This window comes from Chrysemys picta, chromosome 3 (assembly GCF_011386835.1).
Source record: "Chrysemys picta bellii isolate R12L10 chromosome 3, ASM1138683v2, whole genome shotgun sequence".
NCBI lineage: Eukaryota > Metazoa > Chordata > Testudines > Emydidae > Chrysemys > Chrysemys picta.
Genome location: NC_088793.1, coordinates 184,323,982 through 184,348,441, shown reverse-complemented (window position 1 = coordinate 184,348,441; position 24,460 = coordinate 184,323,982). Strand labels below are relative to the sequence as shown.

General features: G+C 45.6%; 2 protein-coding genes across 17 annotated transcripts in view; both read left to right on the top strand.

Moving 5' to 3' along the window:
* Positions 1-24,460, top strand: part of CCDC88A (coiled-coil domain containing 88A) — a 410,515-nt gene that overhangs the window by 285,843 nt on the left and 100,212 nt on the right. For 15 of the 16 annotated variants that reach the window (XM_065590781.1, XM_065590785.1, XM_065590783.1 and 12 more), the window contains 3 exons: positions 9,159-9,436; positions 9,676-9,819; positions 13,949-14,135. In XM_065590781.1, the coding sequence (XP_065446853.1) occupies positions 9,159-9,436; positions 9,676-9,819; positions 13,949-14,135 (609 nt within the window). The remainder of the gene's footprint in view (positions 1-9,158; positions 9,437-9,675; positions 9,820-13,948; positions 14,136-24,460) is intronic. The other variant, XM_065590772.1, reaches the window with a different exon arrangement.
* Positions 20,949-23,358, top strand: LOC135982699 (uncharacterized). Its single transcript, XM_065590799.1, has 2 exons — positions 20,949-21,602; positions 22,659-23,358. Exons 1-2 carry the CDS (start codon positions 21,098-21,100, stop codon positions 23,222-23,224), a joined length of 1,071 nt encoding a protein of 356 aa, XP_065446871.1. The 5' UTR covers positions 20,949-21,097; the 3' UTR covers positions 23,225-23,358.

Sequence of the window (24,460 nt, the reverse complement as noted above, 5' to 3'; positions counted from 1 at the left end):
ATTGAAGAATCTAGGAAAATAGGCCAAAAAGGACTATAACATACATCATTTGAAATCTGATGTAGTTTCATTGCAATGGCAGATTTGGCTTTATCCTCTTTGGTGAAGGACACTACCAGTGAATTAGATTTCTTTCATAAAGTCACCTGGACATAAGAATTAGACTTCTCCCTTCACAGGAATTATGAAGCTACATCAGCCACCATGAAAACCTCAGCAGTTTCTGTTTGTTTTGCCTGGCCAATGCTGGTATAGATAGATTCTCTTGTAGACATTGTACTCAGAACTAAGAAAGGATACAGCCTAAGGGCCTCTCTCTGGAAAATCTCCCGTGTGGCTGCCTTTGTTTTGGATCATCACTTGAAACCTTTATCCCTTGTTCTTAGTTAGAGCAGTGGGATACAATGCAGTCTCTTAGAGGCACATGCAGTTCCATGGATCTCAACTAAACAACTTATAGAGGCTTCAAAATACTTAGTACCCAGAGGCAAGCTCTTTAGAGAATCTATGGGAAAATAGGTGAATCATCAGAAATGACCAAAAGAGCCTTGACCCCTGCTATTATACATTACAGAAAGTAAAAGCCTTATTTTAAGTCTAACCAATCATTTCTGGTATTTCACGCTAACAAACACAGCACAGAGAGACAGCAGCTACACAAGAAGATATAATTAAACCAGAAAAGGTTGAAACAGAGATGAATTCTCAGATCAGCACTCAGCAACCTCAAAACACACTGAATGACTCCCTTCCTAGCCCTAGTGCAAAATGAACACCAAATTGGTATCAGACGCCTTTAATTTGTGAATTGATGACTGCTGATGACTTTGAACAAATAAGTTCTGGGTGTAGTCCAGAGAAGATATACAATAGTAGTATTAGAAGCAGCATTACCCCTTCATGGATAGCCTGATCAGGGCTCTAGCCAGAGAGAAAGCAGAATCAAATCACCTGAAATCCATGCAGCTTCTGGAACATTATAGTTTTGTGATAAAGAGAAGAAAAAATGTGCTATCCCCAGTACATTTTCATCATTCTTTTGGTTATGAAGATAGAGCCAATGAGGCACAAGTAGATCATCTCCAGAGACTACTAGAAAAAGATGAAGCAATCTATAAAGGAAGTAAAAGTTGCTGAAGAAACATCATTTCCTGCCCTACTAAACATGTTGGGATTGTTAGTATCTTCCAGAGACAATCTGCAGTGGGCCAGGATACATACGAGACCTCTCCAGCTCTGTTATTTTTTCCACATCCCATCCTACTCCAGCCTGTTGTGAAAATCATAGTCTTATGGATTGTATCTATCTCCTTCAGTTGGTTGATGAAAAAGGATTTCGCCTCAAAGAGGCAGTCAGCAAGTGAGATGGAACAATAATCACAAAGTCATCAGTCTAGGATAGGGATCGGCATCCTTTGGCATGCGGCTTGCCAGGGTAAGCACCCTGGCGGGCCGGGCTGCTTTGTTTACCTGCTGCGTCCGCAGGTTCGGCCGATCGCGGCTCCCACTGGCCACGATTCGCCGCTCCAGCCCAATGGGGGTAGGGGGGGCGGGAAGTAGCAGCCAGCACATCCCTCGGCCCACGCCATTTCCCGCAGCCCCCATTGGCCTGGAGTGGCGCACCGCAGCCAGTGGGAGCTGCGATCGGCCGAACCTGCGGCAGGTAAACAAACCAGCCTGCCAGGGTGCTTACCCTGGTGAGCCGCGTGCCACAGGTTGCCGATCCCTGGTCTAGGAGGTTGAAACTAGGAAGGTGCTTTCAGACACTATGACAGTTCAGGGATCATATCCATAGAAGAGAGAAAGCATAGCATTGACTGGCTAGAGCTCATAGTAGTCAGTTCTGGCCTCAAAGCATTGACCCTCTCTTTAGGTGGTAGACATATGTTGGTTATGAAGGACAACACAACCGACATGGCTTCACTAAGGCCTTGGCTACACTTACCGGCAAGTTCGACGGCTGGAAATCGAACTTCTGGGTTCGACTTATCGCGTCTAGTCTGGACGCGATAAGTCGAACCCGTAAGTGCTCGCCGTCGACTGCGGTACTCCAGCTCGCCGAGAGGAGTACCGCGGAGTCGACGGGGGAGCCTGCCTGCCGAGTGTGGACCAAGGTAAGTTTCAACTAATTCGAAATAAGGTACTTCGAACTTCAGCTACGTTATTCACGTAGCTGAAGTTGCGTACCTTAGTTCGAATTAGGGGGGGTAGTGTAGACCAAGCCTAAGCAAACATAATCCTTACCATTTAAGAAAAAAGCTCTGCTCATGTTGACTTGAGAAGAACAACACTTTTTGTTGCTGTGCATCCTGCACCTCAAGGGAAATTGAAAAAGATAGATTGGCTCTGCAAACAAACATGAACTCAAGTGGAATAGAGTCCACAATCAGAAATATTCTCATCCCTCGTCCGTTTATGTGGGTGACCAGTGATGGACCTGTTTTCTTCCAGAAACAAGAAGGCATCTTGCTATTTCTGTAGGTGACTGAATCCAGAGGCTGAAACAACATAAACATTCAAAGCTGGCCAAGATCTCGTCTGTATACCTTATCCTTTTCTGCAGTACATCTCCCATAATTCTGATATAGGCTCTTGGCCTCCTGTGTGCAGTTTCTGATTCAAAGCTGCAGCACAGCCTATGCTAACCATGCCTCCTTCTCGTGCTTGCTGCCAGATCTTCTGTCTCCACGGCAGCAGTCAAGTGGTGGTTTGCTTCACTCCCGTGTTTTTTTTTTTTTTAATGTTTAGCCATTTTTCAGGCAGTTAAAGCTTTTTTATTTGCTTTCAAACCTTTTCACCACTTTCTGGTTCAGGTTCTGAGCACTCTGGTGGCAACAGCCATATGAAATCTCCGCTGCAGTGTCTCCCTGCCAAGCTGCTGTTCCCCTTTTCAGGCCTGGCAGAACAACCGTGCAAGCACTGGGCAAAATCCAAAAGGTGCTCTGTATATGAGATAAGTTTCTCAGGCTCAGCAAAAGGTAAAAAATGTCCAGCCTGCATGTGGCTGACCGTATATCTGTTAGGACACAGGGCTCTGAGTCAGACAAGTTGGGGCCTTTCTACGCCACCCCCCGAAGTAGCTGCAACTACACAGAAAAATCCAACCATGATACATAGAGTAGGCTTTGAAGACTGGCTGGGATGATTTAGTTGGGAATTGGTCCTGCTTTGAGCAGGCGATTGGACTAGATGACCTCCTGAGGTCCCTTCCAACCCTGATATTCTATGATTCTATGACTAGGAGAACTTCATCCAAATGAAATGACTCAGGGTAGGTCCAAGGCAACAAAGGACCATAAAGATTAGAGCCTTTCTGGGTTACTGGTTGCCCCCACAAGTCCTAAAGTGGGTCTTAGAATCCCTGTGGAGTGAAGCAGGACAACTACACAACTCTCCTTCCTCGCACTGTGAATCAGGCAATTCTCATGATACTCTGGAGTAAATCCTCCCAAAACAGCAAAAGCAAATGTGTCCTTTGCAAGGCAGGGATTATTATTGTTAATGAACAAGTGGGGTGAAAAATCAGGGGTTAAACCTCTTCTCCTTTGCCTTCTCCCCCTTAGGGAGTGTTTGCTGGGGTTTATCTTCACAGAGTCTCTCTCTCAGTGCTCTGTACTATGCTTACCACCCCTTCCCCAACTTACAGCATGTCTGGGCATGATGAGAAGCCTGTGCCTCCTGTGCAGCCCTGTCTCAGGCTGCAACCTAATGGAAATTGTGCCCGTGTTGATTTCAGCCCAAGGACTGTCGATGTGCCAAGGAAAGGGGCTAAGATTTGAGACAGCAGCTGAGGGTCTGTCTCTCTATCGCTCCCCTGCTCCACAGGCTGGCTCCACATTAAAGCCTAGAGTACTTCAGGCAGTCTGTGACCAGAACAGAGACTCTTGAGAAATCCACTCCCCATGAAGCTGTACCTTTGTGGGATTACAGAGGGGTAAGTGAGAAATCCTTTCCCATGTTCAATCCTGAGTAAAGCTCCAAATGGTTCTAAGTTCCTTGTACAGCACTTACTTGGGTGCTCACCAGCCAAGGGGAGCAGGCAGAGCACCTTTCAGGCTCCTGAGGACAGTTAAGAAGCTATTTGCACATTTGAAGTATGTGTACCAGTATCCCTCCTCTGTTGTCTGGATCCCCAAACCAAGATGAATAGTAAACTACCCTCTCCCCATCGTAAACATCCGTGGAAGAAGTACCACACCTACCAAACAAACAAACAAACCCCACACCAACAATTTACATAGCTTTTTTAAGACAGGATGTCAGTGAGTGGGCAGTAAGGAATGTATAAATATTAATAACACATTTTTCTTTCCAAACATAATTACGATACGTTTTCCCATTGATGCCTCCTTTGAGGGCATCATTACATCCAAATAAGGTCACCTGATTAAACCAAATGTTAAACTAAAATGTTTATATCTATTTAGTCTAGCTAATCTATCTATAAAACAAAGACATTTCACAAGTTTTGGAGCCTAAGGTTGGTGCAGCCAGAGTTCTACCAGTGAAAGATAGTCACACCTTCAGAAGGGGACTTTGTTCTAACACCCCATAGACCATAAGAGTGATGATACACTACTCAGCTATTTCAAAGCCTCATCTATAGCTGTTCAAACCAAAAGCTTTTCATGTCTTTAGTAGGAAAACCTACTTTTTTGTAAACAAGTGGTTCATCTTCTAGGGGTATGATCCTTGCTTCAAATAAGATGTCTTGGGCCCTGTCTTGGTAAAGCCCTTGATGTGATTTGTGATGAGCAATGGATTCTAACTTGGTGTCTACAAGGATGTCATGTTACATCCATGAATAGTCATTGTTCATCCTAAACTGATATCTTGTGCATCCAAACTTACAGGTGAAGAGTTAGTGGGAGAAACATTAGAGAAATTAGTAACTGACACTGCAGAGAGGCCTCAGCCCTGACTGTCAAAGCCTACAGCAATCCAGGTTGCTACCAATACAGGATATCCAAGAAAGGACCCTGATACCCTGGCAAGGAGAAAAAATCTGGAGCAGAAGCTTCCAAGGAAACTTAGATTCATTTTCCTCCAAACCAACAAAATTCTGAGCATAACAAAGACACTTCCTTTTGATCCATTCTGCACCTACAGTCTTAGGATTGTGGTCGCAGCAAGGCACAGCCCACAGGCTGCAGCACACAATAGACTTTGGATTGCTTCCAAGTGCCTGACTTTGCAATAACACCAAGAAAAGCTCCCTGATTCCCTCAACAAACATCATTCACTGGGAGTGGAGACAGACATTTCAGTGACGAAGATCTGCCCACTGCTAGACAGATTCCAGAAGATCCAGGATCTGATATCCATGAACAAATGCTTGAGGCCAACCATAGTTCAGGGTGTCTAGCCACGGGGCCTTTTTGTCTCGCACATATGGGTCTCCCCATAAGTGTAGTCACATATCAGGTCTCCAGGTCTTTCTTCTGAGAGAATGGGACCATTGCCTGGAGCGAATGCAAGACCAGATACTGGTTCCCAGTCAGGTACTAGCTCTCCTAAGATGATGGCTGGCCAGAGAGAATGTCTGTACGGGTCTTCCCATATGCCTTCCCGGCTTGCAGATTCTCACAACAGACACTTTTCTGAGGGATGGGGAGCACTTCTGGGACCCATAATGACACAGGGAATCTGGTGTTCTGGGGAAAGGAGCCACAGTATCAATCTCTTGAAGCTCACAGCTGTTAAATTAGCTCTACTGAGATTCCAGAGCTACCTAGAGGGCAAGAACGTTTTGGTCCAACCAGACAACACAACCACAGCTGCATACATAAACAATCAAGGGGGAACAAGCAGTGTAGCGCTACATGCAGAAGTAATGGATAGACTGTGGAATGGGCAGACAAAACTCTCCGTTCTCTGAAGACAATACACATCAAAGGAGAACTGAACCAAAAGGCAGACTGAGAGCACTAAAGACTTATATCGGGTTTACAGAATCCACAAGGAGATTGGGCTTCCTGTTCATTTCCTTTAATCCTGAGCAGTTTAGGGCTTAGAGTATCCAAACTATCTCTTACTAGATGGATTAGACGTACATCGTTGAGGCATACAAGCCATCTGGTCCACCTTTTCCAGAAGGAATCAAGGCACATTTACAAGACCCATTGCAACCTCATGGGCCCAAAAAGCATGTGCTCCACCGCAGATATCTCTAGGGCAGCCACATGGCCATTGGCCAACACTTCTATCAAACAGTATAAGGTGGACTTTCTGTCTCTACAGAGCACTCCTTGGACAAGAAGGTGCTGCATGTGGTGGTCCAGACATAACCTTGCCATTTGAGCAGTTCAAAAAAGCATAGCTTTCCTATTTTTTATGTTCACTTTGTATTTCTCCCTTCTCCTGTTCACTGCTCATTACTTCCCATATGAATCAGAATTGTGGGAGATGCTGGGCTTCAGAATGGAAAATTTCTAATCTGATAATTTCCTTTCTGCTAGCAGCATCTCCCACAGTTCTACCCAACCTGTGTGGCTTCACCGCTACAGGTTAGCATTTTATTTGGATAGTTGCTTCTTATCTAGTGGCCTAATGTACATAGTTAATTGATTGGCACTGAAATTATTGTTACTAATAATTGTCTAAGGTTTTTTTTCACAGCTTGGAATGAATCATCTGGCAGCAAGCAGGCGAAGGGGGTGTGGCTAGCACAGACTTCTGCAGCTTTAAATGACCTCCAGCAAATGCACACAGGAGGGGAATAGCCCATACATATCAGAATTGTGGGGATGCTGCTAGTAGAATGAAAATTATTGGGTACGAAATTTTCCATCCTGCTAATCCCAAGGACTATACAGAAAAAGGGGAGGTGGGGAACAATGGTAATATTGATAGCCCCTTATAGGTGGAGGAGTACATGATGGTTCTCTGACCTATTCAATCTAGCATGTATACCACTAATATACTTACTCTGCAGACAAGTTATTGTCTCTGAGATCAATCCTGTATCCAGATCCGGACAGACAGAACCTAGCTGCTTGGATTTTGAAGGAAAGTATCTAGGAAACACAGGCAACAAATAAGACATACTCCAAAACTTGGCTAAGAGTCAGGTACTGCTGCAGATGTCAAGTTGTGTCCCTGCATCAGCAGAAGTTAAACATATCTTAGAATTTCTCCAAGAAAGCCTCAATATGGGCTTCAAAGCCATCACGCTTTAAGGCCAAATATCCATATTAGCAAGTATTCTATATTTGAAAGAAGAAAAATGTCTGTATATATTGGACATCAGATGCATCTATTGGAAAGCCTTTCTGATACATTCTTCACACTGTCACAATCTAGCCCTTGCTGTACTAACTGCACCCTTTGGAACCTAGGAAGGAATTGTTAAATTCCATTTAAAACATGAGTGGCTGATACATCCACCACACAGAAGTCCTCTCAAAAGGATCTCAGTACTGTGTGATCCTTTTGGACAGAGCGGGCCTTTGGATGCTAGGTTGGTTCTTCCTCAAATTAATTTCCATCTTCAATACATATCAAGAAATAAGAACAGGAGTACTTGTGGCACCTTAGAGACTAACAAATTTATTAGAGCATAAGCTTTCGTGGACTACAGCCCACTTCTTCGGATGCATATAGAATGGAACATATATTGAGGAGATATATATACACACATACAGAGAGCATGAACAGGTGGGAGTTGTCTTACCAACTCTGAGAGGCCAATTAAGTAAGAGAAAAAAAACTTTTGAAGTGATAATCAAGCTAGCCCAGTACAGACAGGTTGATAAGAAGTGTGAGAATACTTACAAGGGGAGATAGATTCAATGTTTGTAATGGCTCAGCCATTCCCAGTCCTTATTGTGTATATATATATCTCCTCAATATATGTTCCATTCTGTATGCATCCGAAGAAGTGGGCTGTAGTCCACGAAAGCTTATGCTCTAATAAATTTGTTAGTCTCTAAGGTGCCACAAGTACTCCTGTTCTTTTTGCGGATACAGACTAACACGGCTGCTACTCTGAAATCTATCAAGAAATAGTCCTTCTATGCTTCTACCGCAAGCCTTCCCATCCATGGGAGAAGTTTTAATTCACACTTGATGTTTGCCATTACTTCAGGATATATACTAAGTGTACTAGACCCCTTACGAAGTCCAGGGATTAAACTGAGTATTTCAGAGGCATACAAAATAAAGAGTCTTACATCTCTGTCAAATCTCAGGGCCCATGCCTTAAGGGCAATGATGCAATGGTGACTTTATGGGTAGAAAAATCATATGCTTCCATGGGAAGATCTTCAAGGTAGCCACTTGTTTATCAGTGCACCCTGTCTCCAAATTTTATAAATTGGGCATCCATTCGTCAGCTGCCATTATTTTTGGTAGAAGGGCGCTCTGCAGTGTAGTTCCTCAGTAAAAGAGAATGAACACAGTTTCACTTAGGTGCTATTGATTTAACATTATTTCCATTTCGCCATTCTAGATGGACTCTGTTGATAGAAATCCCATTGTAATGGATCTCTGAAATACAATAAAGAATAGAAAAAAACATGCATGCTTACCTGAAAATTTCCTTTCTTCAAGTAATAGTCACAGTTCTGGCTCACCTGTTCAAAGGATTTCTAGTGATCAGATAGCGATAAACATTGGTATCCAAAACACTTTTAATACACCTGTCAACCTCACTGCTTCAAAATAGGAAAGAATCTCTCTTCAGGAAAGCATTTAAGAGGAGGCGTGGAGTTAAGCACATGGTTAAATGCTTTCCTGAATAGAAATGAACTTAGCCATATGCTTAAATGCTTTCCTGAATTGTGGCCATAATGACTTACCGTCATATAAGGTAAGGTATAAGGTATAAGATATAAGGATGTACCGACTGAAACTAAAATATACCATTTAAATTAAGTATCAGGAAAAATTATTACCATTAAGGTGCGTTAGATAATAGGATAACTTGGCTAATGAAGTTGTTGAAGTCACTGAAGTATTTATAAGTATATTAAATAAAAAAAAAAAAATTAATTTTGAGGCCAGTCCTTCACTAGGGTGAGTTAGACTAGATTAAAGGACCTGAAAGTCCTTTGTTACCTTAATAACTATAATAGTATGCTAGTCCCCACTTTCATTGTTGATAATACTAAATTAAATGGACTTTCCTTTATTTCTGATAACACTGTTTACGACTACAGGTTGAAAATTCTACCCTTAATTCTCAAAGTACATCTCTTATGAATCAGAATGCACAACTGCTGATCCAACAGTCTGCCTTGGAAAATGAAAATGAATCTATACTCAAGGAACGAGAGGATCTGAAGTCATTGTATGATTCACTCGTCAAAGATCATGAAAAACTGGAACATCTTCATGAACGTCAAGCTTCTGAATATGAATCTCTAATTGCCAAACATGGAAGCCTCAAGTCTGCACACAAAAATCTTGAGGTGGAACATAAGGACTTAGAAGATAGGTAATTATTAATATGTAAGATGGATCTTGTGAGTAAAATTAAAAACCTGCATTTCATAATAATACAAGAACATTGTTGTATAAATTAGATTGAATAAAATGAATGTTTCTTTAATATGTCATTTAGATCTTAACTCCTTGAATAAATTTCTCCTTGTTCAAAATTGAAATTACATCCTTAGCTATTTTTATTAGTTCTAGAGGATATAACCAAAGTTTTTATATTAATCTTGTTTACAGGTACAATCAGTTGCTGAAACAAAAAGTACAATTAGAGGAGTTGGAAAAAGTGCTTAAAGTAGAACAAGAGAAAATGTTGCAGCAAAGCAAAAAACACGAAACTGTAGCAGCAGAATACAAAAAACTTTGTGATGAAAATGATAGGTAAAGAAAAAATCTGATATTTGATTTAGATTTAAATATATTATTAAATGAAAAAGCCAACATTTGTTCAGTATTAAGGCTGAGGTTTTAAACTTGATAATAAAAGTCAAGAAATTCAAACTTGCATTTCCCACAGCAACCATAACTAAGTTAATTTGCTCATGTGTAATATTTTGTATCATTGCATATAGGATATGCCTTTGTATATACAGTATATTATTGCATATGGTATGTCTCCTCTGCACGGGCATGTAGTCCAAGTCACAGTCTAACCCTGTGAAATGAGAGGATTTTTAATGATTTCCTCCCCAACTTGCAAAACGTAGTTGTTGTACAACCCTGGTAAAGCTCCCCCTAGCTGGATGCACATCGGGCTGCTGTGTTTTGAGCTGTACAAACTGGGTGTGTGTACCCTGAAATTTCCCTTGATCTGAGTACGTTTTTGGACTACGCTTCCTGTGCACAGACTGACTTTTATCTCTTCGTGGAAACAAGGCCCCACTACCCAGTTGTCATAGGCTTCCTGGACCAGTACTGATCCACTCAGCCTCCCCAGTAACTTAAGCACACTCTTTCCAGAGCTACAACTTTATAGGTGCTCACCTCTTTGAGGACATGTGATAGTTAAAAGCAAATAGACACATAGACTTTATAGGGTTCCTAAACAATTGTTCTTTACTTTAGCTAGTACAAGAAATTTACAGATCTGTCCAAAACAGTAAAAATACATACATGTTTCCCTGCCTCATTTTCTCACCACTCTTGAGCCTTCTTTGGGCTTAGGTCAGACTCCTCTAAAGAGTGAAGGATCCCACCTACTACACATGGCTTTTACTCCAAATAATGGAATGTCTCGCTCTCCTGTGCAGCCAGTTTCCTTCTTTTTTGGTCTGGTTCCACAGTTAAACAGGATCTAGTGTACTACTGTAAATCTCTGCTTTGCTTTTATTGTCCTTTACTTGAGACCAGAATTGGATCCTAACTATGGTTCTTCTTCGGGTGATTGCTCCTGTGTATTCCACAATAGGTGTGGTGCTCTCCATGTGCACCGGTGCCGGAAGTTTTTCCCTTAGCAGTACCCATAGTGGGGCAGCACCACTGCGACCCCTGGAGTGGCGCCTCTATATCGTGCTATAAGGGGAGCTGTGCACTCCCCCCACCCTCAGTTCCTTCTTGCCGCCAGTGAAGGTAGTCGGAACTTCGTGCTCCAGCTCTGCTGTAGTGCTTCTAGCCTTAGTAGTATAACTCTTCTTAGTAGTCTGATTCTCTAGTTAGTTGCCTGGCTCGGGGCATGCTCCATGCCCCGGGCTTCAAGTCGTGCGATTCCTGTCGCAGTTCTATGCCCAGAAGCGACCCACACACTCAGTGCCTTCGCTGTCTAGGCGAGACTCACGTAAGTGAGCGTTGTAAAATTTGCAGATCGTTCAAACCAAGAACGAAACGTGAAAGGGATATCCATCTCCAGGCCCTACTAATGGAGTCGGCATTGGCCCCGGCACCCGGCTTGGTGCCGGGCGCATCGTCGATGCAGAGCAACGCCCCATCAACCAGTTGGCACCGCTCCCCCTGCTAAGAAGCAAGGGAAGACTCAGCAGCGCCAAGAGAAGGACAGGGATAAGGCCGCACCCAAGTTGGGCAGCCCACGATTCCCCTCGGGATCCAGACCTCCGCCTCGCGCTGAGCAGAGTAGTCCGGTCCCATCCGCGCGTGCCTCTCCTGCGGTGAGAATACCGTTGACGCCTGAGGCAGCATAGGCAGCGCGTGACATCCTCGCCCTTCCGGTGTCGGGTGTGCTGCCTGAGACGGGCCCTCGCTCCTGAGGGAAGCCACTGCTGGGAACTCATCAACCCTCCCCGGTCCAGCATAGCCCCCGCTCCGAGGATGAGGTGCCTACCCGTTCTGCAAGGCCATCTCGTAGCCTGCGTCAGACTTCCACTCCGTTGGCCGATTCGCCTGAGAGGGAGTCCCGAGGGTCCTCCACTACTCGGAGGGGTTGCAGGCACCGAGACAAGATGCGTCGATGCTCCTCTTCCTATCGGTGTTACAGGAGCAGGTCTCAACACCATCGGCACCAATGCTCAGATTCGAGTGTTTGCTCCGACAGGTGTCATTCGCGTCATAGCCATGGTCGCCGGGGGGAATCTGGAAGCAGTACCTTTGACGGGTACAGGTCTTCTTGGTCGAGATCTAAATCTCGAGGCCAGCACTGACACGGCCGTGGATGCTCCCGTTGCTCGTATGGCACCGTGCACTCTTCAGTGACTTCAGCTTCGGCACCCAGCTGCCCATCCCCGGGCCGCGCCGTCCCACACAATCAAGCGGCTCCACTAGGTCCCCAGGTGGGGCACTGGCAAGGGGCACCCTGGCAAGGGCAGTGGTGTCAGTAGGCACCTTGGCCGCACTACCGGCACCGGCGAGACCCCATTCAGTGGCCACCTCGGCACTGGGAAAAGTCAAGTGGCACCGAGACACCAGCACCGCACGCGGGCTCGGACTTGGGGGTTGAACCACCGGTACCGCCCGATGCCCTGGGGGCAGATCCGGTCCCCTCACCATCACCAGAGGAATCCATTGTGGCGCCACCACCCACCTTGCAGGAAGATTTTAAGGCTCACTAGGAGCTCCTTAGGCAGGTCACCTCGAATCTCCAGCTCCAGGCTGAGGAGATGGAGGAGCCGTCGGACACTTTGTTCAACATGTTGTCCTCCTCGGCACTGGGCCGTGTGGCCCTACCTCTCCACCAGGCGGTGGCCAATATCTTGACTTCACTTTGGCAAACCCCGGCGTCCTTGGCACCTATTTCTAAAAAGGCGGAGAGAAAGTACTTTGTGCCAGCAAAGGGGCATGAATATTTGTACTCCCACCTGGCACCCAACTCTCTGGTGATGGAGTCTGTAAACCACCGAGAGAGGCATGGCCAACCCGCGCCCACCCCCAAGGATAAAGACGCCAGGAGACTGGATACCTTCGGCAGGAAGGTTTATTCATCGGCGAGCTTCCAGCTCAGGGTGGCAAATCACCAAGTCTTCCTGAGCCGGTATGATTTTAACTTGTGGGGGTCTCTGCCAAAGTTCGAAAAGGAGAAGGAGGAGTTCAGAGCTTTGGTCGACGAAGGCGCGGTGGCGGCGAAAGCGGCCCTCCAAGCGGCTTCGGAAGCGGCAGATACAGCAGCCCGTTCGATGGCCTCGGCTGTTGGCGATGCGCAGGGCATCGTGGCTCTCGCTGCCAGGACTGTCCACGGAGTCCTACTCCCTCATGCAGGATTTGCCTTTTGACGGGAAGGCCCTGTTTGTGGATCAGACAGACACCCCTCTGCACGTGATGAAGGACTCCCGCACCACCCTGCAAACTCTGGGCCTATATGTCCCACCAGCTAAGGACAAACCCAGGCCACAGACCTCAGTTCCTCCGGCTAGAGGCAGATATGACCCCCCCCGCCTAAGAGGCCGAGGGAGCAGAGATGTAGGTCCCCGCAACCTGGGCCCGCCAAGGGCAAGAGGCAGGGGAAGAGGCGCTTTTGACTCTTTGAGGGGGGCCACCAGGCCTGTTGCCAGGGAAGCCCCCCAGTTAATAAAGTTTGTATTCTGCAACCGTTTATCTACCTTCCGAGTGCAATGGTCCCGTATAACGTTGGACCAGTGGGTCCTCAGCACCATTTCCAAGGGCTACATGTTTCAGTTCGCTTCGCTTCGGCCCCCCCCCCACCCCCGGCCCCTGGAGTCCCCTGGGGGGCCTAGACCAGGAGGTGACGCGCCTCCTTACCCTAGGTGCGGTGGAGAAGGTACCTCAGGAATTTCAGGGTAGAGGTTTTTACTCCCGGTATTTCCTGATCCTGAAGGCAAAAGGTGGGCTCAGGCCCATCCTCGACCTGCAGAACCTCAACCAGTTTACGGTCCATTACAAGTTCCGTATGGTTTTCCTGGCCTCTATTATTCCATCCCTAGACCCGGGGGATTGGTTCGCAGCCCTGGACCTCCAGGATGCGTATTTCCACATACATCTTTTCGAGGGTCACAGGCGCTTCCTCCACTTCCTGGTGGGGCGGAAGTTACATGCTTGAAACAAAATTCTGATTAAAATATGTATATTTTTATCTATAATATTCTTATATGACATTTTTTAATTACAGGCTAAATCATACATACAATCAACTTTTGAGAGAGAATGAAGTTCTTCAAACTGACCATAAGAATTTGAAAAGCTTATTGAACAATTCTAAACTAGAACAAACACGATTAGAAGCTGAATTTTCTAAACTGAAAGAACAGTACCAACAATTGGATATTACATCTACAAAACTGAATAATCAGTGTGAGGTAAGTTAATTTTTTAATCTCTTCTGTTAATCCTTCAATTACTATAGCATTGTAAATGCAGATAATATTATGCAATGTGCTAGACTTTTTATTAATGTATCTGCTTTTGTAGGTAAAATATTAGTACCTGATCACCTTTAGGGCTCCACTCCAGATTTTCTGTCTGAATTTATTATCATAGCCTTACATACTCCCTAATTCACCCACAAGGCAGTGGAATTTTTCTGTCAGGGGTTGCTCCCTTAGCCTTATATCCTCCCAGGCCACCCACAAGGCAGTGGGTTTGATGAGGTATCAGGTATAGCCTGACCTGACTCCTTAAACCACAGAGTATAAATTGAAATTTATTAAATATTTTTGGATATTTTTCTACATTTTCAAATATATTGATTTCAATTACAACACAGAATACAAAGTGTACAGTGCTCACTTTATATTATTTTTATTACAAATATTTGCACTGTAAAAAATGATAAACAAAAGAAATAGTATTTTTCAATTCACCTCAGACAAGTACTGTACTACAATCTCTTTATTGTGAAAGTGCAACTTACAAATGTAGAATTTTTTTTGTTACATAACTGCACTTAAAAACAAAAAAATGTGAAACTTTAGAACCTACAGGTCCACTCAGTCCTACTTCTTGTTCAGCCAATCGCTAAGACAAACAAGTTTGTTTACATTTATGGGGGATAATGCTGCCCACTTCTTATTTACAATATTACCAGAAAGTGAGACAGGCGTTCGCATGGCACTTTTGTAGCTGGCATTGCAAGGTATTTATGTGCCAGATATGCTAAACATTTCATATGCCCCTTCATGCTTTGGCCATCATTCCAGAGGACATGCTTCCATGATGATGACACTCTTTAAAAAAATAATGCCTTAATTAAATTTGTGACTGAACTCCTTGGGGGAGAATTGTATGTCTTCTGCTCTGTTTTACCCACATTCTGCCATATATTTCATGTTATCGCAGTCTCAGATGATGACCCAGCACATTTTAAGAACAGTTTCTCTACAGATTTGACAAAACACAAAGATACCAATGTGAGATTTCTAAAGATAGCTATATCACTCGACCCAAAGTTTAAGAATCTGAAGTGCCTTCCAAAATTTGAGAGGGACAAGGGGTAGAGCATGCTTTCAGAAGTCTTAAAAGAGCAACACTCCGATGCGGAAACTACAGAACCCAAACCACCATAAAAGAAAATCAACCTTCTGCTGGTGGCATCTGATTCAGATGATGAAAATGAACATGCATTGGTCCGCACTGCTTTGTATTGTTATTGAGCAGAACCCATCACCAGCATGGATGCATGTCCTCTGGAATGGTGCTTGAAGCATGAAGGTACATATGAATCTTTAGCACATCTGGCATGTAATTATCTTGCGATGCTGGCTACAACAGTGCCATGTGAACGCCTGTTCTCACTTTCACATGACATTGTAAATAAGAAGCAGTCAGCATTATCTCCTGCAAATGTAAACAGATTTGTTTGTCTGCACAATTGGCTGAACAAGAATTAGGACTGAGTGGACTTGTAGACTCTAAAGTTTGACATTGTTTTATTTTGAATCTAGTTATTTTTTTGTACTTCATGCAGGTTTTTTCTGCACATAATTCTACACCTGCAAGTTTATCTTTCATAATAAAAAGATTGCAGCACAGTACTTGTGTTAGGTTAATTGAAAAATACCATTTCTTTTGTTTTTTACAGTGCAAATATTTGTAATCAAAAATAAATATAAAGTGAGCACTGTACACTTTGTAATCTGTGTTGTAATTGAAATCAACATATTTGAAAATGTAGAAAATATCCAAAAATATGTAAATACACCTCTACCTCGATATAACGCTGTCCTTGGGAGCCAAAAAATCTTACCGCATTATAGGTGAAGCCGCATTATATCGAACTTGCTTTGATCCACTGGGGAGTAGGCAGCCCCGCCCCCCCCCCCCCCCGGAGCACTGCTTTACCGCGTTATATCTGAATTCGTGTTATATCGGGTTGCATTATATCGGGGTAGAGGTGTAAATGGTATTTTATTATTGTTTAACATTGCAGTTAATTTTTTTTAATTGCTTGACAGCCTTAATAATAATCCCTGGTTTTTTTTGTGGAGAAAAGAATGAAAGTTAGTTGAGCTGGACTGGAGGAGCTGTCATTGTTGCTTTTGTAAAATTCTGAACCTGTTGCTGTTGTAAAATTCTGAACCCGAGAAAACAAAATGAGACAAACACACAAAAAGGGAGAGAAAAGAACAGCAACTAGAGAAAATGCAACTTCTGTCTTTCATGTTGAGTCACTTGTAACCTCACTGCTGGAAAATACAGGCATGGCATTTGGTCTTAATAGCCACTCCGAGACCTGGCAAACTTGTACCAGCATAGGGCTGTTTAGGGCACGGGTGGGCAAACTTTTTGGACTGAGGGTCACATTGGGGTGTGGAAATTGTATGGCGGGCCATGAATGCTCACGAAATTGGGGGGTAGGGGTGGAAGCGGGGGTGAGGGTTCCGGCTGGGGTTGGGACCAGAAATGAGGAGTTCAGGGTGTGGGAGGGGGCTCCGGGTTGGGGTGCGGGTGGGGGGGCTGGGGATGAGGGGTTTGGGGTGCAGGAGGGGGTTCCAGGCTGGGACCGAGGGGTTTGGAGGGAGGGAGGGGGATCAGGGCTGGGGCAGGGGGTTGTGGTATGGGGGAGGGCTGTGAGGGCTCCGCCTGGGGGTGCAGGTTCTGGGGCGGGGCTGGGGATGAGGTGTTTGGGGTGTAGGAGTGGGCTCCAGACTGGTACGGAGGGGTTTGGAAGGCGGGAGTGGGATCAGGGATGGGGCAGGCTGTTTGGGGCACTGGGGGTGGTGAGGGCTCTGGCTGGGGGTGCAGGCTCTGGGGTGGGGCTGGGGATGAGGGGCTTGGGGTTACAAGAGGGGGCTCTGGGCTGGGATTGAGGGATTCAGAGGGTGGGAGCGAGATCAGGGCTGTGGCAGGGGATTGGGGCACGGAGGGTGGGCGTCTCAGGGGTGCAGGCTCCAGGCAGTGCTTACTGCAAGCAGCTCCCGGAAGCATGTCCACCCTCCGGCTCCGAGGCACGGCCAGGTGGCTCTGCGTGCCACCCCATCTGCAGGCGCAACCCCTGCAGCTCCCATTGGCCGGGAACCATGGCCAATGGGAACTGCGAGGGCAGCACAGGTGGACAGGGCAGCATGCAAAGCCACCTGGCCATGCCTCCGCATTCTACGTAGGAGCTGGAGGGGGGTCATGCCAGCTGCTTCCTGGGAGCCGCACAGAGCGGGGCAAGCCCCCAACCCCAATCCCCGGCTAGAGCTGAGGGCTGGATTAAATGGTCTGACAGGCCGGATGTGGCTCGCAGGCCATAGTTTGCCCACCCCTGGTTTAAGGCATTGCTTTTAGTTGCCTCTCTTGTCACAGGATTACATCAGTGTTGTGGCCAGATAAAACGGGTTGTTATTAGACAGAAGGCAAAAGATGAGGGATAGGAAAGAGAAGAAATAAAGTGGAGGAGAAAAAGGACATACTGGGGGATACAGGGGATAAGATAGTGTCACATCCCAGGTGGTGATTGGGATTTAGCCGGAGCCAGTAAAGGTGGAGATGGCAATGTCATCTGGATCTCTCTCTCTCTGATCCACTCTGGCCAGGACATCACTTGGGCTTAGGATGACAAAGGCCCAACAATGACACACTGGATCCTGGGGTCCCAGGAGACAGTAGGGTGGCAACCATGATGCTCCTTTCTTGTCCACTCATCTCCCAGCCAACAGTTATCTTCTGCTAATTTTTTCCCCCCAAGTCTTTTCTTTTTAAAAACCTCAAAAGGGAGTGATGAGTGGAATAACCCCATCCCCTTCTTATTTTGTTCATCAATTAAGCTAATTTTTGACACATCAGTTTTGGTCCATTGATTTCTGGTTCCACATTTCTCTAGTTTACTAGGCATGATTTTAACCCAGGCTTGAAAGTAGGCCTTTTTTGTTTGGACTAATTTAGTCTTTCTGTCTCCCTTTTTACCTTTTCCCATCAACATTTCTAGTTACAGGTTATTGTGATATTTTATAAACTTTAACTCGTTTCTCACAGTTGAGCTCATCATAATTAAGGTAAATTTGGAGGCCCAAATATTACAACACACTGTTACTCCGGTGTACTGGCACACAGGATAGGCCACAGTTTAGCTTTTTATTACTAAAAGCAAAATGTGACTGGACAGAAATAAACTATCATTGGATATAGTTCCTCCTCAGTATCATTACATTATATCCATGGAGACAAAATTCCACTTCATCTTAGCAGGTATTCTGGAATTATTTTAAAGAGTTTATTGGTGATAGTGAGCATGAGATGTATAAAGAAATAAATAGATAGTAATTCAATTTAATGCTTAATAGAAATTAAGAAATCACCAGGAGATCAGAACACTAAAAACTGCAGGTTTCTGAGAGTCACTGTAAATGTTGGTACTGCAAACTTGTAAATGTAGCTACGTGAACTTTTTTGGCTGTGTCAGCATTGCAAGGTGCTAGACAATTTTCCTGACTAAATATAGGTGATATGTTAGAACAATTAAACTGTAGTACAATTTTTAAGATTATAAAAAACTTTTCGAATAACGTTTTCCTGGATTTTGACTTCTCTTTCAGTCCAAGATATTTGGGTTTGTCTTTCTTTTCCTGCAAATATCAGAGGCCATTCAGACTTATCCATGGGCTCTGAAGATGGGTCCTGTCCCCTTCTAGGCATGCAGCTAGATTCTCTGTGTGTGTAGTATAAATAGAGTGGCAGTTCAGTGTTTTTACCATCCTGGCTTTTAAAGCTTATTTAGAGACATCAGTAAGCAAAATCTTTTCCTAGCCTATCCTAGTGTCTTGGGAATCAAAATTTCCTGATTTCAGAGTAGCAGCCGTGTTAGTCTGTATCCGCAAAAAGAACAGGAGTACTTGTGGCCCCTTAGAGACTAACAAATTTATTAGAGCATAAGCTTTCGTGGGCTACAGCCCACTTCTTCGGATGCATATATTGGCCTCTCAAAGTTGGTAAGACAACTCCCACCTGTTCATGCTCTCTGTATGTGTGTATATGGATCTCTTTAATATATGTTTCACTCTATATGCATCCGAAGAAGTGGGCTGTAGCCCACAAAAGCTTATGCTCTAATAAATTTGTTAGTCTCTAAGGTGCCACAAAATTTCCTGAGGCTTTGTTTCCTGGTGCTCTCAGAAGCTACAGAAGAGCTATGCCATAGCTGTTCAAAATCTGTGGACCCTTTCTTACCAGGAGAAGGGGGCACAAAAGTCTAGATGGCCATATTGGGGCCTTTCACTCCCTATGCACAGGCCAAGATTCCTCCAAAGAAACCTCAGCAAAGCAAGGTCAGTCGTCTTCAATACCATGGATTGAACACACTGGACCCTCCTCACCAAACAGAGATTCTTCAATGCTGAATCCAAAAATTCCCCAACCTCCAGCCCAATCCATTAAAAAAAAAAAAAGAAGCTCCCTGCATAAGTAGGCAATTGAATCACTAGGCAAGGAGTCTGGCCTGCTTATCTGAATCTCCTTAACAAAAGGAGGATTTGCACTCTTAACATTACCTCTTTAATTACATATTGGAGGATAATGAGTAGGGGGGCAACAAGCTGCCTTCTCCCCCCATCTGCTCCATTTCCCCCATAGCCCCATGAACCTTAAGTCACAGGGGAGGTGTGGGGAGACAGGTCTGTAAGAAAAGGAACAGATCCTCTGATGATGAAAATCCATCTTCTAAAAGCAAAAATAAAGTAAAAGACAAAAAAGCCATGAGTTTCAGCCTATCTCCATAGTAGGGGAACTCAGCTTCATAGCATAATCCCTAACTAGAGAATTCGGAAAGGTTCTTGGTCTTAGGCCTGGTCTATACTGGGGGGGGCAATCGATCTAAGTTATGCAATGTCAACTATGTGAATAACATAGCTGAAGTCGACGTACTTAATCTACTTACCACAGTGTCTTCACTGTGGTCAGTCAACAGCTGACGCTCCCCCATAGACTCCACCTGCGCCTCTTGCCCTGGTGGAGTACTTGAGTCGACGGGAGAGCGCTCGGCGGTCAATTTATCATGTCGAGACTAGACGTGATAAATCGACCCCTGCTGGATTGATCATTGCCCCTCGAAGCCAGTAATGTAGACAAGCCCATAGATATGTTCGACGTTATGAGGAGGAAAGAAGTGGCTACCAGAGAAAGAAGACAAGCAAGCTAAATCTTCTATCCAAAATCAAGTTGTCTCCCTGAAATTCCTCATTCAAGGACATCATTAGGGAAGAATGGGAAACACCCAACAATAGGAAAGGCTTACTCAGCAAGTCCAGAAATTCTGCATTATAGTACAACCCAGAGATTTCTTCTTCATCTTCTCTATAGTTAATGCAGCAGTGGCATCCCTGGAAAAGACGCCATTTCCTGCTGTGAGTGGGTTTTTTCCCCAAAAAGATCCTTCAGAAAGGATAATTGAAACTATCCACTGAAGGAACTTTAAAGCTTCTTCAGCTTCTCTTAGGCCTGGTCTACACTATGACTTTAATTCGGATTTAGCAGCGTTAAATCGAATTAACCCTGCACCCGTCCACACAACGAAGGCATTTATTTCGAAATAAAGGGCTCTTAAAATTGATTTCTGTACTCCACCCCCGACGAGTAGCGCCAAAATTGATTTTGTCATTTCGAATTAGGGTTAGTGTGGCCGCAATTCGATGGTATTGGCCTCCGGGAGCTATCCCACAGTGCACCATTGTGACCGCTCTGGACAGCAATCTGAACTCGGATGCACTGGCCAGGTAGACAGGAAAAGCCCCGCGAACATTTGAATTTTATTTCCTGTTTGCCCAGCGTGGAGAGCACAGGTGACCACAGATAGCTCATCAGCACAGGTAACCATGCAGGCCGATAATCGAAAAAGAGCACCAGCATGGACCGTACGGGAGGTACTGGTTCTGATCGTTATATGGGGAGAGGATTCAGTGCTAGCAGAACTTCGAAAAAACGAAATGCCAAAACTTTTGAAAAAATCTTCAAGGGCATGATGGAGAGAGGCCACAATAGGGACTCAGATCAGTGCCACGTGAAAGTGAAGGAGCTCAGACAAGCCTATCAAAAAACAAAGGAGGCAAATGGTCGCTCCGGGTCAGAGCCGCGGACATGCCGCTTCTACGCCGAGCTGCATGCAGTTCTAGGGGGGGCCGCCACCACTATCCCACCTCTGACCGTGGATTCCGAGGCGGGGATAATCTCATCAGCTACACCTGAGGATTCTGCGGATGGGGAAGAGGAGGAGGAGGAGGATGAGCTTGCGGAGAGCACCCGGCACTCCTTTCTCCCCAACAGCCACAATCTTTTTCTCAGCCTGACTGAAGTACCCTCCCAACCCTCCCAAGCCAGTATCCAAGACCACGACCCCATGGAAGGGACCTCAGGTGAGTTTACCTTTTAAAATATAAAACTTGTTTTAAAAGCAAGCGTTTTTTAATGATTACTTTGCCTTGAGGACTTGGGATGCATTCGCGGCCAGTACAGCTACTGGAAAAGTCTGTTAACATGTCTGGGGACGGAGCGGAAATCCTCCAGGGAAATCTCTATAAAGCTCTCCTGGAGGTGCTCCAAAAGCCTTGCACAAGGTTTCTGGGCAGTGCAGCCTTATTCCGGTAGGACACTTGACCGCGCCATGCTTGCAGCAAGTAATCTGGTATCATTGCATGACAAAGCCTGGCAGCGTATGGTCCCGGTGTTTGCTGGCATTTTAGCAACATCCGTTCTTTCTCTCGCTGTGTAATCCTCAGGAGAGTGATATCACTCATGGTTACCTGGTTGAAATACGGGAATTTAATTAAGGGGACAGAGGTGACCGTTCCTACTGGGCTGTTTGCCTGTGGCTGAAAAGAAATCCTTCCCTGCAGTTAGCCAAGCACGGGGGGGGGGGGGGGGGGGGGGAGGGGAGGGCGGAATTGGCCCAGAGCTTTTCGCGTTTGGCTAGCAGGGATCTTCCCTGATACCAGCCACGTGTTTGGGGGAGGGGTAAAGCGATCATCCCAGAGAACTCATGGCGGGGTGGGGGGGGTGTTAGTTTGGTTCCTGCAGGGATCTTCCCTGATACCAGCCACGCGGTGGGGGGAGGGATAAAGCGATCATCCAGAGAATTGGATGGGGGGTGGGTTAGTTTGTTTTCTGCTGCTGAAGGTTAACAGGAAAACCGCAGCACTCAACGGGCTTTGCTTGGTATGTGGAAAAGGAGGGCGCAGAAGCCGAAAGACAATGGCTTACCATGGCCGCATGCAAGCCGAATTCTGTTGCCGGACCTGCGTCTGTGGCAAAGCCACAGGCACTCAATATTAAGAGGCAAAATGCGACCTTGCACAGAAATCACATGTGCTATGTAATGTGAATAGTGTTGGTCACCGTGAAAGAGTATAAACATTGTTCTGCCAAATGTATCTTTTTAAAAAATTCTCTCCTTTTTTCCCTCCCTCCAACAGCTGCAAATTCTTCAAGCCTCCCTCCTCCATCCCGAAGGCTATCTCAGATAAGGCGTCGGAAAAAGAAGACGCGAGACAAGATGTTCGCAGAACTCATGGAATCCACCCGCAGTGAAAGAGCTCATCTGAATGAGTGGAAGGACACGGTTTCAAAGTATAGGAAAGAAGCCAGTGAACGTGAGGACAGGAGGGACCAATGTGAGGAGAGGAGAGACGCTCGAGATGAGAGGTGGCGGCAGGAAGATCAGAGAGGCAGGATGCAACGCTGGGGCTGCTGCGTGAGCAAACAGACATGCTCCAGCGTCTGGTGGAGCTTCAGGAACGGCAGCAGGATAACAGAGTGCCACTACAGCCCCTGTATAACCTCCCTCACCATGTTCCATAGCCTCCTCACCCAGACGTGTAAGAACGCGGGGGAGGGGGGGAAGCTCCGTACACCATCCCATTCCACCCCAGTGGACAGCCCAAGCAAAATGCTATCATTTTTTAACCTTTTTTTAGTGGCCTTTTCCTTCCCGCCGATCCTCCTCCCAAACCCCACCCGGGCTCTCTCCCTCTTTTCATAATCCATTAATAAAGAATAAATGATTTTTAAACGATAGTGACTTTATTTCCTTTGAAAGCAAACTGGGGGAAGGGGGGAGGGTGGGTTCCTTACAGAGAATGAGTCAATAAAGGGGGCGGGTTTTCATGAAGAAGAAACAAACAAAAATTTCACACTGTAGCCTGGCCAGTCATGAAACTGGTTTTCAAAGCTTCTCTGATGCACAGCGCTTCCTGGTGTGCTCTTCTAATCACCCTGGTGTCTGGCTGCGCATAATCACCACCCAGGACATAAAGGTCTCCCCCTTACTTTCACAGAGATTGTGGAGCACACAGCAAGCAGAAATAACAATGGGGATATTGGTTTGGCTGAGGTCTGAGCGAGTCAGTAACGATCGCCAGCGACCTTTTAAACGGCCAAATGCACATTCTACCACCATTCTGCACTTGCTCAGCCTGTAGTTGAACAGCTCCTGACTCCTGTCCAGGCTGCCTATGTATGGCTTCATGAGCCATGGCATTAAGGGGTAGGCTGGGTCCCCAAGAATAACTATTGGCATTTCAACATCCCCAACGGTTATTTTCTGGTCATAGAATCATAGAATATCAGGGTTGGAAGGGACCTCAAGAGGTCATCTAGTCCAACCCCTGCTCAAAGCAGGACCAATTCCCAACTAAATCATCCCAGCCAGGGCTTTGTCAAGCCGGGCCTTAAAAACCTCCAAGGAAGGAGACTCTACCACCTCCCTAGGTACTGCATTCCAGTGCTTCACCACCCTCCTAGTGAAATAGTGTTTCCTAATATCCAACCTGGACCTCCCCCACTGCAACTTGAGACCATTGCTCCTTGTTCTGTCATCTGCCACCACTGAGAACAGCAGAGCTCCATCCTCTTTGGAACCCCCCTTCAGGTAGTTGAAGGCTGCTATCAAATCCCGCCTCATTCTTCTCTTCTGGAGACTAAACAATCCCAGTTCCCTCAGCCTCTCCTCATAAGTCATGTGCTCCTGACCCCTAATCATTTTTGTTGCCCTCCGCTGGACTCTTTCCAATTTTTCCACATCCTTCTTGTAGTGTGGGGCCCAAAACTGGACACAGTATTCCAGATGAGGCCTCACCAATGTCGAATAAAGGGGAATGATCACGTTCCTCGATCTGCTGGCAATGCCCCTACTTATACAGCCCAAAATGCCGTTAGCCTTCTTGGCAACAAGAGCACACTGTTGACTCATATCCAGCTTCTCGTCCACTGTGACCCC